At 41.6% G+C, this 14,235-nt stretch overlaps 1 protein-coding gene across 2 annotated transcripts in view; it reads left to right on the top strand.

Moving 5' to 3' along the window:
• SHROOM2 (shroom family member 2) overlaps positions 1 to 14,235 on the top strand; it is a 123,436-nt gene that overhangs the window by 77,867 nt on the left and 31,334 nt on the right. For both annotated transcript variants that reach the window (XM_086609475.1, XM_086609484.1), the window contains exons 3-5: positions 2,707 to 2,838; positions 8,118 to 10,767; positions 12,727 to 12,830. In XM_086609475.1, coding sequence (XP_086465601.1) covers positions 2,707 to 2,838; positions 8,118 to 10,767; positions 12,727 to 12,830 — 2,886 coding nt within the window. The remainder of the gene's footprint in view (positions 1 to 2,706; positions 2,839 to 8,117; positions 10,768 to 12,726; positions 12,831 to 14,235) is intronic.

Here is a 14,235-nt window from a genome sequence, read left to right as displayed (position 1 = left end):
CCATTTATGCTGAGTTTTGGAATCAATAGTCATGCTGTGCTCCATTTTATTGTTAGAAAAATTTGTTTCTTGAAGTTCAGGAAATAGTAAATGTAATTAAATTGCAAAAATCCAGTGGAGAGCATTGTTGACTATGCACAGTAAATTAACACTTAGTCATATTGTGGACTTCAATGAAAGCAGATGCCTATGTGATTCTACCCTCCAGGTATCCCACTAGTATTTTTAGGCTGTTCATACTATTATGTCTAAAAAAAAAACCTCTCAAAAATATACGTGTGTCCACAATTACCAAAAATTTGTCTTGCCTCACATCACAACTCAGTCCAGTCTGTTCCTCCCCTTGCTTGACTGCTCAGGAAGATGAAAGTGGTGGTGGATATTGTAGCACAGAAAATGCCATCTGAAAATGATGTTCATGTGGCGAGAAGCTATCTTATGAAGATCTTGAGAAGTTCCATGAGGTACAGTACAGACTTTACCAGTGCATCCCTTCTGTTCCTTCCCAGTGATTGAATTCCTCTACCATTTGCCAAACCCATAGCAAACTGTCGCAGAAGTCCTCTTTCCCAGCCTCTGTTTCCTTACACTCCAAACATTGCTTGTATGGTGCTAGTTTCCTAGTCTCGTGTTTCCTTAGTAGTGCATCATGGAAAAGTAATTGTCTCATCATAGTTAAACCTCTTTGCAGAATTGATGCCTAGGAGGTCTATTGAATTTGCCTAAATAGGTATTTGTGGTTTGCCGAGCTGGTATCAATACCGTTAGAGGTGAGCTGTGGTGGGAAAAAAACCCTTCAGTGTTCTGCGGAGCCGAATAGTGGAATGTGTTTTTTCCACACCTGAACATGGGCTTGGGGCCCCTGGAGTACACAAGGACAGTCTGGAGCCCAGCATCGCGTGGCTGAGCAGAATCTTTTGCTCTTGTTTGCACTGAGAGTATTTGGGCTCCACCAGTGACTCTCTGAATTCCATGTTCTACCAAGAAAGAACATCATAGTGATGCTCTGCTTAACTGTTTTCTCTTTTGTCATGCTGGAAAGAGTAGGCTTTTGTTTATGGAAACAATTACTTCTTTTTTTTAGTGACAGTAACAATGCTGTACTTCTTAGTGGAATTACAGATTCCCTGTAGAATTATTATTCTCCTTTTGTAGTCCTGCATGCAGTGTTTGGAAAGGCAATTCATCATTGAACTAATCAGATCTTGCTGAACGTACTGCAAAAGGCCGTGTACTCAGATTTGACCTGTTTTGAAGATACTGGGTTTATGATGAGGTTTAGTTTTGTTCTCTAAATCCAGTGACTGTCTGATAACCCAAATTTATAAAAAGGGGGAATGAGTAAAAAAGACATAGAACTGCCTTTAGAGTTCAAGTTAAAATAGGGAACACTTTCTCAGCTTAACAAATGACTTTGTAACTTAGACAAATTGCTTCACCTTGCAGTTACAAAGTTCATAAATACATAAGTGCATTAAAAACACTCTGAAGAGCTAAGGTCCTGTGAGCCTTTGTTTCAGACCGTGGCTTCAAAGGAGGGGATTTATTTCACCTTATACCTCGTCTAAATTTTAAATTGTACTTCCCACAGGATGAGCCAAAGAGAAGGGCAGAATGAGGTACCTTCAAGAAGTTCCTGCTTTGTTTCTGGGTGACTGAGAGGGTCTAGAGAAATGGCGCATGCTGACATCTGCTCTCTGAAACAGAAGCAGGCGAGTTCCACCCAGAAAGCTTGTTTAACATTGGGGAAAAAGAATGCACTTACTTCGTGAGTGCTGAGAGGTGTTACAAACAGCAAGTGCTTAGAAAGAAGTGCAAGCTGTTGTTACTATTCCTGAATAGAAGGAAGGGGCAGAGTGTAGAGCAGGTTTGCAGAAAGGTTTGCAAGGTACAAAGCTCTAGAAACTTACTATTGTACTTCTTAGAAAGGATCTCTTCAGTTACATGAACATGTACGTTTAGGTGATATCCAAGTAGATATTTGAGAACTTTGAATTGCTGAACTATTTTTGAGATGCCTTCTTAAAAAAACAAACAAACAAACAAAAAACCCCCCAAAAAACAAAACAAAAAACCCAAACACAAACAAACAAAAAAACCCTGCATACCTAGGGTGCCAAACATTTCAAGAACTGAAACAGAACTTGGCTGGAATTAAATTTATCAGTTATATCACTCTTACTAACTTGTATGAAACAATGTGCATGACTTTATTCCTTCCTGTCCTTGTTTTTTTTTCTCCCCACCTCCTCCCATATGCACATAACTACAGTAAAAACTTGCCAAAGCCCTACTGTACTGTTGACATGGTGTGAAAGAGTCATAAGTCTCAGTATTACCTTTAACTGTTAAAGTTCTGGATACGTGTCAGGTACATTAAAAATTGTGTGTGCCTGTCTCCGCCCCTTATAAACACCACCCCACCTTCAAAATAAATAAAATTGAAAAGAAAAAAAAAAACACCCAAGCACAGACCATGGAGACTGTTGTTGTCTCGCTGCATCTTGAGCATTTTAAAGGAGTACTGGTGTCTTTTCAAAACCGGCATGCATGTAGAAAGTTGTCTCATTTGCCGTCATTTAAAGTCGTTATGCCTCTGTCCTGTCTGTGTAGTGTTTGACTACTGCCCTGGCAGATTTTTTGCTGCATGTCACCTTACTGAGCTGTTCGGATTCAACCAGTACGCTCTAACCCTCTCGTTTTCAGAAGAAGTGACCTAGCCTGCAGGCCTCACTCCTGGCACGCAACCAAATTTACGGAAAGTCAGCCTGAGACAGCCACGTCACACCTTTCCTCGTCCAATGCCTGCGCTTCCTGGCACTCGCGCTATCATGCAAGGTGAGTCTCCGTTTAAGTTACACGCATTAAACTCCAACAACGAGACAATAATAATGTAGGTCATGATTTTGAGTGTTTTTTAAAACCACAAATGCAGAGGATCGTATTATACGTCTTTAGTGTTGCGTGTCCTTTCGATGCTTCAAGGGGGAGCATGGGAAGTTTGACATATGGATGAGTGGATTTCAGAAACAGTATGTGATACGTGCGTGTGACTGAAAGGTAAGAAACGAGCTTTAAAGGCACTCAAAAGGCTATGTTTCTTGCTCTGCATTTCCTTTCTGTGTCCACTGGTAAAATCCTAAGGCTTTACAGTGAAAAGAAGCCATCTAAATTAGCATACTTAAAGTGAAATAGTAAAAGGAGAAGAATTTGAAAAATACTGTTTCAGACTATTAAAAAGCCTTTTCCTGAAGGGAGGGTGCAGAATGTTTTCCTGTTGGAGTTTAAGGTATTACTGGTTTTATTAGTTAAACTGTCTTTCTGTAATCTGATCTTCCGTACAGCTGTGCTCTTGCTTGTGTAGAGAGTTATTAAGGCCAATGATTTTCAGTTCCTGTTAAAAGCACCTTAATGTTTGTTAGGTCTTGTTCAGCACTAAGGGAGAAAAGCTGGCACGCATGCAGTTTTAGCTATGAAACTTTAAACTTTTAGGTAATGCCTGTTGGTTTCTGATTACAGGTTCTTGTTTGTTTCCTGCTTGTAGGTGGCATTCTTCATTTTCACAAGGGTTTTTCGTTGCTTCTTTGTAACTTTTTCTTTTCCATTTCCATTGGGACATAGTTATGCTGAGCATTAAAGAAAATGAGTCTGGTATGCTATCCCAGTTTGGAAATCAGGCTTATGTTTTCTGTACTTACTGCTATACATTCTCCATTATTACTCCTTCATGTTAATTTATGATGGTAGTTAAAACAGAAGAACATTCATATTTTAGGATTTTATTTTTCATGTCATTTTTGCAATCATTTTTACATCATTTGTTTTCTTTACAAGCCCCCTACTGTTTTTAAAATAACTTGCTAAGTGCCCTTGAATAAAGTATGAATGTTAGCATACAAACATACAGAAAGGTTTTTTAAATGCCTTTCGTAATACTTCATTCGCAGAAATTTTAGGATGTTATATTCCTCAAATCCTTGATTATAGTTGCTGCTGTTTTACACTGATTTAGAGTTTTTATTAAATTTCATGTAGATGGGCTCAATTAGATTTATAGATTTGAAGACAGTAAAAGTCCTTGTACATAGAAACAAAATTCAGAAATTTCTAAAAAATTTCTAGAGTTCCTGGCTGCAATGCTAACTCAAAGAGTATTTCTGCTTTTGGTCTACTGAGTCTTCTGACGGAGCTGTAAATCAATATATGCTTCCTCTTCCTCCTGATGGTTGTCCTTGTACCTTGTGAAAGTAAAATATTACAAGACATGTGTCTCAAAGTGTGATTTGATAGGAGCTGGGCAAAGCACAATATTTAAAGTAGGAAAAAAAATAATTTGATTCAAGGCCAGCTTGAAATGAGCTTTGGGCAAGAAATTGTGGATGTAAAGGAAAAGAAGGAGGGGAATAGAACAATCCTCTCCCCCCCATATCAGAAATAGCAGCAACTGCTGGTGGATAACAATATTAAAAAAGGCAAATTCTGCTTTCTCAGATGCTGCTGAAAAACTTAGTGGCTTTAACACAGTCTAATACCAGGGTTCCCAGGGCACTGCCATCCTGAACCCTTTGGCTGCCTGTTCTGCCCACTTGAAAGGGGATGTATTTGGGAGATCTGTCAGTCCTGGTGTCCGTTGTCCAAGACAGTTTCAGTGGCAGAGCTGACTTCAGACTGCGGCTGCTGGAGGCCCACCATTCCTAGAACGCCAGCCCAAGGATTTGGGTGTTTTGAGGATCCCAGTTGCAGGGGAGGAGGTTCTCTGGGCTTGCTTGTCTGTAAAAAAAGGTGAGCAGCTTCAGAGATTCCCCACTTTCAAAGTACAATTCACAAAACCAAGAAGCACTGTGCACTCTTAAGTCAAGCACCAAGCTGAACAGGATGTGCAGCAATCAGTAGCTGAAAGCAGCAGTATGCAAGGAGATAATAGGAATAGCCCCAGCAGGGTGTACTTCTACCCCAAGGATCCCATCCTTGGGCTGTTTCTCAAATTTCTTGTTCTCCCTTGAGCTAAGCATCTGAGATTGGTACTCAGAGCCTAAAAATCTCTTCTGAATGTGGCTGCCTGCATTCTCTCTGTGAGCGTGAAAGCTAAATCACTTGTAAAACGTGGAGAGTTCAATCAGGGGGAGAAGTGCTTTTGCACTCTTCCAAGCAGATTATACCTGGATTTTGTGTGTTGGGGGGTGGGGCACAGCTGGACAAAACAACCCTCTGAAAATTGTCCTTACTACCTAGGTAGATGCTATAATAAGCTATGGGTAATTTGATTTGGTTTGAGGCAGGGCAGGGGAGGGGGGCAGTTTGGTTGGTTTTGGTGGGAGTTTTTTGCCAGCCTACTGAATTTTAGACCTTTGAGAAGGTGTGTGAAGCTAGAGGAAGACTGATAGACCAGAAGAGACTGTTCCAGTGTAGGCAGGAGAGAGGGTAGTTCTGGAGCCTCGTTTTCCGTATTCACCACTATATGTGTGGTTTTTATCACGTGACTTTCATTCAAAAATCGTAAACTGTCTTGGGAGCACTAGGCCAGGTCTAGGTGCCTCTTATGCAAGGCTAGAGAGTTAGACGTTGTAAGCTTTTGGTGCCTTAATTTTCCTCTGTGAGTCTTCTGCTTTCTTTTTCACAGAAGTGTCATACTTTAACAACCTGGATGAAGAGTTTTTTCCTAGCCCACCCAAGACTAAGGCTGAGTGCACTTTTCTGGGAGCTGTTGATATGAACTATCTTAAGTTACTGAAAGTTATAGACCTTGCATTTTCTTCCAGTAGGATATACTATAATAGAGGACCTTATAATTTTTTTTTTTTCTCCTGTGCCCCTGGTTGTGCAGTTGAAACCAAGAACCTCTTCTACTTCGTTCTGGCCTTACAGGTGTGGGGTGTGAGGCGAGTATGCTTTGAGAAGGCTGCTTAAACTAAGCTTTTGGGGCAATTAGGGTCAGGTACATCTGGTCTGTAATCCCATATGGTCTGAATGTGGTCTAATTTGCTGAGATGATGTCATTTCTGGGAGGACCCAGAGCAGAAACTCATGCCCAAGGTTCCCCCCAGTTGTTTCTGGTGCTTATTGTCCAAAGTGGCCTTAGGATGGTGGTTGTAGATTTTTCCTGGACTTTACCCACCACACTTCAACCAGCAGTGTAGGTGCTTTTGTGAATCCACTCTAAAAAAGCTATTGAGAGAAGGATATCCTGGGATGTCAGGCTTGGGCAGAGAAATGGCTTTTGGACTCTCTTCCATGTCAGGCTTCAAGGGAGGATTGCCCTGCAGTACAGGACCACAGGAAGCCATGCTTTGCAGTAACACACCATCAGAAACTTTCCTGTCCTTCCTTTGAAGCTTTTGCTGTGTTTACTGGGTTTCCATTAGGCATTTTCTATCAGGATTTTGACTTCTTATGCTGATGATCTCTGCTTCGCATTTGATACCAGGAGATCTACATGAGACTTGTAAATTGAGGCTTTCCTGCACAAGTGTCATCCTTGTTTTGATCGATGCCAAGAGGGGGAGACATATCAGGGATTCTCACTTACATTCTTCATTGACAAAGGAGATCCTGATAACGACCAAGACACTTTTCACGTGAACCGCAATATTTGCCTAAGACAACAATTAAGATCTTTTTAAGTATTCAGCAAGATGTTTTAAAATGCTGAAAAAAAAAAGAATGAAAGAACTAAAAACCCACAAGATGACACCAATGCTACTGTATCTTATTAATAAAATGCTTTCAGAAAATAAGTACAAAGTATACCTTCTCTTATTTCACATAAATTGCTTTTGACCGTGTTGTATTAAAAAAGTTACAAAGGCTATAGTAATAGAGGGGAAAAAACCTAATTCTCATGTTAATACTGAATTTCAAAGAACTGTTGAGTTGACCTTTGCAATATTTTTTACAGAAAAAAGGATCTGTATCACTCTTTGTGTTTTTTATGTGGACAAATCTAATTTCATTACTAGATTTCACAGGTTTCTCTACTGCAGAATATTTGATAGATGCTTCATATAATTATAGCTACAGGGAAGTGGAATAATTCTGGGATTTCTACCAAGGGGCTTGGCATGCAAGGGCAAAAATTTGAATTTGGTATATAAAAGCAGGGAGGACTGCCTGCAAAGTTTGAACAGGGAGATGTGATGAGAATAATTGGAAAGACTATCATCGCAGCATCAGCATGTTGGATTGACAGGAGGTGGGTGCTGTGAAAGAAAGAAAACAATAAAACTGATTAGGTAGGAAAACAACAGAAGCAGCAAGACTTTGAAATAGTGTCCTAGGCAAATGATCTAGAGAAAATACAATGTCAAAGATGACGTTTCTATAGAGGAAAGAGTGGCAGAGAGGAACTGGTAGAGATAAGGATTCTTGAAGGAAGGTCAGAAGTTGCTTACATTGCTCTGGCATCTCCTCCTGATGTTTTCCTGTCAGTGTTACAGAACTGAGTGGAACTGGATGACGTTGTAAGGGTGTCAACCTGAGAGCGGTTTGAAACCACACTGGCAAGGTGCATGTGAAGGCTCAGACCTAGAATGGTGGCATTTGAGGCAACTGGTTTTAGTGAACTTCCATTTAGAAATGGAAATATTAAATGAATGGGCAGATTTGGATAAGCAGGGCAAGGGAATGACTTTACAGGCTGAAGAAATTTAGAGTGAGATTACAAAAGATGAACAGAGAAGTACATGAGTTTAATAGCTGGAAGAATCTAAATGCCTGGAAAATAAGCTGAAAAATGTTAGTGTTTGTCCTGGGAAAGAAGGAGCTAATGGAGCTCAAACTAAATTTGTCTAAAAGTAAAGTCAGCAAAATCAACCATTTGCAGGGGAGGGGGGGGGGGAGCCTGCAAGGGGATGAATGTTTATTACTTATTGATAAACTTACAAAGGGAAGCTGAGTTATTAAAGTTTCACGCTTTGAATCAGTGGCAGAGTGTAAAGATAAAGCCCTGGCCTTGTGCTCAAACTTCCAATTTTATTAGATTCCTTGTCTTGAGTAACTACTATGCAGATGGATCTTAACCTATGTTAGTTAAAATTGGTGACTATATGTTTGTAATTATGTTGTGGCATTTTTTGACTGGTATATTTATGCTGAGGCTTTTTGTTTGTTTCCTACCATAGTTGTTCTTCTCATGACCTGTCAAACTCGTGGGATCAGTCAAGTCTACAGCGCACTTCTGACCAATTCAGCTCTTTGGGAAGTATGGACAGCTGGGACCACACTCCACAAGTAGCCCAATACGGAAGACTTTCTTCTGCAAGGTCTAATAGTAGCATTGATCATCTAGGGAGCCAAAGTAAGCGGGATTCAGCCTATGGGTCTTTCTCCACAAGTTCTAGCACCCCTGACCACACTCTATCCAATACAGACACTTCTTCAACAGAGAACATGTTATACAAAGTAGGCCAGTGGGAGACTGCTAAGCATGGAAACAAGTCTGGCCAGTTACTGAATGACAGCAGTGGAATAGAGGACAAACCTGGGTATTTGCCAGCTCCCATCCAATATGAGAACAACAGAAGTCCTAGAATAGAGGAACAGCCTGATAGCAAGCTCACTAGCTCTGGAAGATCCAGTTTTGGACCTGTCTGGTATGTTCCTGATAAGAAGAAGTCATCTTCTCCTCCTCCTCCCCCTCCCCCTCTTCGTAGTGACAGCTTTGCTGCTACCAAAGGCCATGAGAAAGCCCATGGCCCTGTGTACTCAGAGGGTGCCAGCACGCAGCACTTTACAGCCCTGAACCGGTCTCAGCCCAGGAGTGACTGGAACTTGGAAACTGTGGAGCAGCAGCGGCGGCCCTCCAGAGCATGTGACAGGAGGGTCAGCAGCTCAAATTATAAATCTGATCTCAGTTTAGAACACGCTTTTTCTTCGACTGGTGAAAGGTACAATAGTAATGCAGGAACTGTGAGCAAACTGCAGTCGTCCTTGTCCAGCACCGATGTTCGGTTTGCACAGCCTGCTTACAGTTACCACCACCAGCACCAGTACAGTGACGAAAGCACTTTTTTTCACAATGCAAGAATCTTAGCTGCACCTAAAGATCAGCAACATTATCTGTCCTATAGTGGCATCCAGGAGTTACCTACAGATCATTTCCATGGCTACAGTCCAAACCAAGCCAATCTGCTCAACGCTTCCTCTTCTTCAAACAGTGTTGCTGAACAGAAGGTGGACAACACTGGACAGAGTCGCTATTATTGCGTGACAGCAAAACAGCCTGCTCAGGGAAGCTCAAAGCCACTACAACTCAAGGATGACAGCTGGAAACCTGCAGTGGGGGTCGATGCATTGCTCGGACCTCACGAAAATCCTGCAGTTGTCGCAATGATCCAAAAACCAAAATACTTTCTACCTCAACAGTCTGTTGAATCTTCACAGAAAGGTTGTGAGAATAGTAGTCACTACCCAGTGGACAGAGAGGGGGATGCTAGGTGTGCTGTAGTAGAAGAAGCTAGAAAACCCAATCATACTGAAAAGTCTGGACAAAAGAAAAACTTTGAGACCAGCTCTGAGGAAAGCGAAACTAGGTACTGTCATCAGGAATATGTGAAGGGCTGTGTCCTTACTGCTGAGAACAGATCTGCTCAGAAAGATTTTAGGTGGGGGAGAGATGAGAGTAGCAAGATTTCTCCTCAGAAGACCCCAATGTTGCACTCTTTAGCTCAGGAAGGAAAAAAACAGCCTGACAACAGTCCAGAAGCAGTAACAGAGCGACAGGCTCCATTTGACACTCACTTGTCTAAACAGGCACGAAGAAGCGATCGTTTCGCAACAACCCTGAGAAATGAGATTCAAATGAGAAGAGCGAAGCTGCAGAAAAGTAGAAGCACGGCTACGTTAGTAGGGTCATCCGAAACAGAGGAGTGCAGTGAGACCTGGAAGCCAGACTCAGCAGAAAGTGTCACTGCCTCCCCAGACACTAACTTTACCAGCATGTACAAAGATCACCTCAAGGAAGCACAGGCCAGGGTTCTGAGGGCGACGTCCTTCAAACGGCGGGACTTGGAGCCCAGCCCCGCTGAATATCTCCCCAGGTCACCCGAGCGGAAAAATGGTAGTTACAACTCTTCGTTATTGGCTTTGGCTTCTGAAGATGCGTCTGGATTCCTCGAGGCTACACAAGCTAAACCGAACCCTACAGGGAGTGGCACTCATCACGTTTCTCGCATTGGAGCCAGGAAGAGGTTCACAACGGAGCAAAAACTGAAATCTTACTCTGAACCAGAGAAGATGAATGAGGTAGGGATGTCAGAGGCTGAATGCCATGCTAATTGCCGTCCAAACACAGCTGAAGAAGCCCTGGGCTCGTTTGCAGACAGGTGGAAGTTTTTTGAAGAAACAAGTAAGCCTGCGTATAGGAAACCAGCACAGAAACCAGCTCCCCATGGTCCAGCTGAGGGACAGCATGAGAGGCCAGATAGGAAAGCTCACGGTGGACAAGAAGGAGAGGAGTCATGGTATGAGAGAAGAGGTCGGGCAGCTTCTGTTGGACTTGAAACTGCACATGCTTCAAAAGATAATGTCCACCATAGTAACAGCAATAAGGCTGCTGATCGGACTGTGAAATCTGGACAGCCGCAGCGCCTGGGAACTTTTGCAGAGTACCAGGCATCGTGGAAAGAGCAGCGGAAGCCAGTAGAGCCAAGGAGCTCAGGAAGGTACCATTCAGCAGATAATATCCTTGATGCAGGCCACGAACAACATGAGAAACCCCAGTACACCCATGAGAGGTCTAGATCATCCCCTTCCACTGATTTCTACAAACAGGTACATGTGTCTTTCGCATTATCCTTTAAACTGCCCGAGGGGTGGGCAGGAGAGCGGTGGAAGCAGAACGAGATAATTTTTATGAACGGTTCCCATTTAGGAACACAATGGAGTGTGGTGTTTGCCTTTTGTCAGTAAGGGAATAATTGTTATCAGTAGCTCTCATAAGTAAAATGAGGAAGATCAAAGTTCATATTGCACAGGAGTTGAGTGTAGCAGAGAGCCATTGGATCAAGTAATTTATTGTGTGTTGTAGCCAGATGGAGGAAAAAAAAAAATGGTTGATTTGCTAATATCCTCTTGTTTATAGTAGAAGTATAAGAGGATCAAAGCAGTCTTCACCCGGAGTTACTCTTTATTGGTGTGGCTGCCTTCCCCATTTTAAGGCTTTCAGTTCTCTGAAGCTATGAAGAAAAATGTTCCGAAGGGAAATAATATCTACTTTTGTCCAATTTTGTTAATAGTCTAATAATTTTCCATGGATTTCCTCTTTTCTTCTAAAGTTGATTGATGAAAAAGCTACATAGGATAAAGCTTCTGCCTAATAAACTTTAGGGATAAAAATATACCTGTTAATGTTAAAGCTACACTACAGCAACAAATGAAACTGCTTAGTGTTTTATTTTATGTCAGTTTGCTTGATTTAGGATGTATAAATTTATTCCTCAGAGAGATGCCAAATGTCTGTTCAACTTACAAGTAAATATTAAGTTAATTTTTAACTGAGTGGGGCTGGAGAGCGGGTGGCAGGTGGCAGGGGAAGTAAACAGAGGAACCAAGTCTCTTACATTCTCTGTTTGAAAGATGTTGTTCAAGCTGCTACAAGATTGCCTGATATGTATAAGGAGTCATAGTGCGTTCAACCTGTGTTGAACTTCACCTTGTGCAAGAAAGAATTGAGACAAGGCAGTTTATATTATTTTTTCTTTTTTTTTTTTCTTTCTTGGTAAAAACATTGCACACATACATATACATACATATATATCCACACAGCACCTCTCTGAGTGTGTGTATATACAGGGAGCAGAATCAGAACAGCTCAAAAAGAAACAAAATATGTTGATCTCTAAAAGTTGTGGACTCTCTGTCTTTTTTGTCTTTAAGTTTTGCAAAACTTAATTTTAGTTTTTGAACTCTACATGCAGACGTAACTATGCGGGTAATTTACTAGAGTAGAGATTCCAAGCACTGGAAATACTCACCTGGAAGTTATTTTGAAGAATAAATTAACTAAATTATTAAATAGTTGCCTACTCAGGAGAAAAATCATCACACAGTCTATTTCATGTATGCATTTCTGGTTTATTAGTCAGTACCTTCAAGTTCAGTATGGGCCTCCCAGGGCAAAAAGCAAACACCTGTTTAGGCACCTGGAAAATATGGTGATAAGTGCATTGGAGATGCGTACGACAGACTGAAGTGCGTGAAGGTGTTGTTTCACATACACGATTCAGATGATTCCAGTACTACATTTCCTGTAGGTTCAGTGTTTGTAATGCAAAGCTACGCTTTGGGCGTGGTTGTTTGAAGATAGTGAGATAGTAAAATTCTGGAACAGCGATGTTGTGCGCTTTACTGAGAAACTAAAGTACGTGCTCGGGGATTCAAATGCTGGTGCGCACTTGCCTCTTCTAAAATGTAGCTTCTTTGCCGCTTTTTTTTTTTTGGTTGTTTTTGCCAAATGGAAGTTGCTACGGCTTATATAAATGCTAAGCTCTTCTGTAGATCAGCAAAGTAGAGCAGTAACTCGAGCACAGCCAGGTCGGCAGTGCTGCGCAAGAGGTCACGCAGCGTACTGTGCCACTTAAAACCAAACAAGCTTAGGACATGCTACGCTGTTGACTTCATGTATATTCAAACAGAGCAAACCCGCAAATAAGAGGTTCCATAATCATAGATTTTTCAGGAGTCTGAAACATGATGACTTGGTGTCTTACTTGTGCTGTAAACCACTTTTAGGAAGTCTCAGTTGAAGTAAGGAGGCAAGCAGAGGATTTAAAGGAAGACGGGGAGCGTATTTTCTCTAAAGTTAACAATCTGGATGAAAGGAACTGCTCTGTAAGGTAAGTATTTCTTAATTTCTGGCTTTAAGAGATTTCTTATGACAACTCTGATCTGATCTTTTCTTGAGCCAAACTGGAAGTTTTGCTGTGTGATGATTTCAGAGTTTTTGCGATGCCTTCTTGCGTTTTTTTTTTCCTCCTTCTCCCCACAAACTTCAACGTGCATGATAGAATTAATGTTGGGACTGAAATTTATGGGGACTCTATGGTGACCTTGAAGAAATTGTAAAGTATTGAGTGTATTATAGCTTGTTTGGACGCAGATGACTCTTATTAGAGTGCATGAAACGATTCAGATTTTTTTCATATTTATCAGTTACAGGTTTTTGGTGGGGGCGGGGGGGTTGGAGAGGGAATGCTTGAGGTTTCCCAAAAGAGTTTTCCCGTATTATCCTTGGCAGAGGCAGCATGCTACTGGAACACAGTAGTGCTGTAAATTGGACTTTTTTCTGCGTGTGCCTTTACAGAATGCAGTATGTGAACACAAGCCACCAAAAGTTGTTTTCCCATTTGCTGAGCTCTGCTTTTCTCTGTTAATTCATGTTTTAATTTAACCGTATGATATCTTCAGACCTTTTTCAACTGTCTGACTATGTGCACAATGCAGTTAAAGTCCTTAAATGCCTAGCATGCAGGAGGGTGCTGTCCTCCTGGCCCACAGTTTGCTGGAGCCGTTGTGATGTAAGCAGTGATTTCTGCAGCTGATTGAGTGGCGTGTGGCAGCAGAATTTGGATTGTGCACACACTGCTATCGCCAGGTTTGATAGCTCCGGTTTTCGTAACAGAAGAAACACATGTAAAGGAAAAATAATTTCTGTGGGCTTTCCTCAGTTCTGTAAGTGGTATTAATCTCTCAAGGGGAGAGAAACTTACGAACTTTAGCAAACACATATTCTAGGAGTGACCATAAAAGCCTGCAAAAAATGGGTATTCATTTGTGGTTTTATACAGTCGTATTTTGCATTGCTTATGGCCCAGCTGAAGAGACCATCTGCTGTTTTTCTAATTCTTTGTAGCCCTTTGTACTTGCTGTAGCGATTTCAAAATGAATCGCCCATGAGGGTGTGAATGTGTGCGCCTGTGTGCGCACGCGCATGGAGCGGAGATTGGACTGGAGGGGAGGAAGAGGGGGAGGTGGCAGCACAATCAGCTTGGAGCAGACGTGCTTCTGTAGGCAGACAGCATCTCTGGACAAGTGAAATGATTTCCATCCACCAGTGCTGAACCCTAGTCACAAAAGCATGTGAATAATACTCCTACGCCAGCATTTTAGCACTGTTTGTGCAGCACAATTCTTGCTTTATAATCACAGAATCCGTGAAAATCACATGACTGGGCACCAGCTGCCATAACTTTTTTTTTCTTTTTTCTTTTTTTTTTTTTTTAAACCGAAGCCTCTTTTGAC

The sequence above is a fragment of the Tauraco erythrolophus genome, chromosome 1 (genome assembly GCF_009769465.1).
Source record: "Tauraco erythrolophus isolate bTauEry1 chromosome 1, bTauEry1.pri, whole genome shotgun sequence".
NCBI classification, from domain to species: domain Eukaryota; kingdom Metazoa; phylum Chordata; class Aves; order Musophagiformes; family Musophagidae; genus Tauraco; species Tauraco erythrolophus.
Note: the sequence above shows the minus strand (reverse complement) of the source record. Positions and strands in the feature narration are given on the sequence as shown.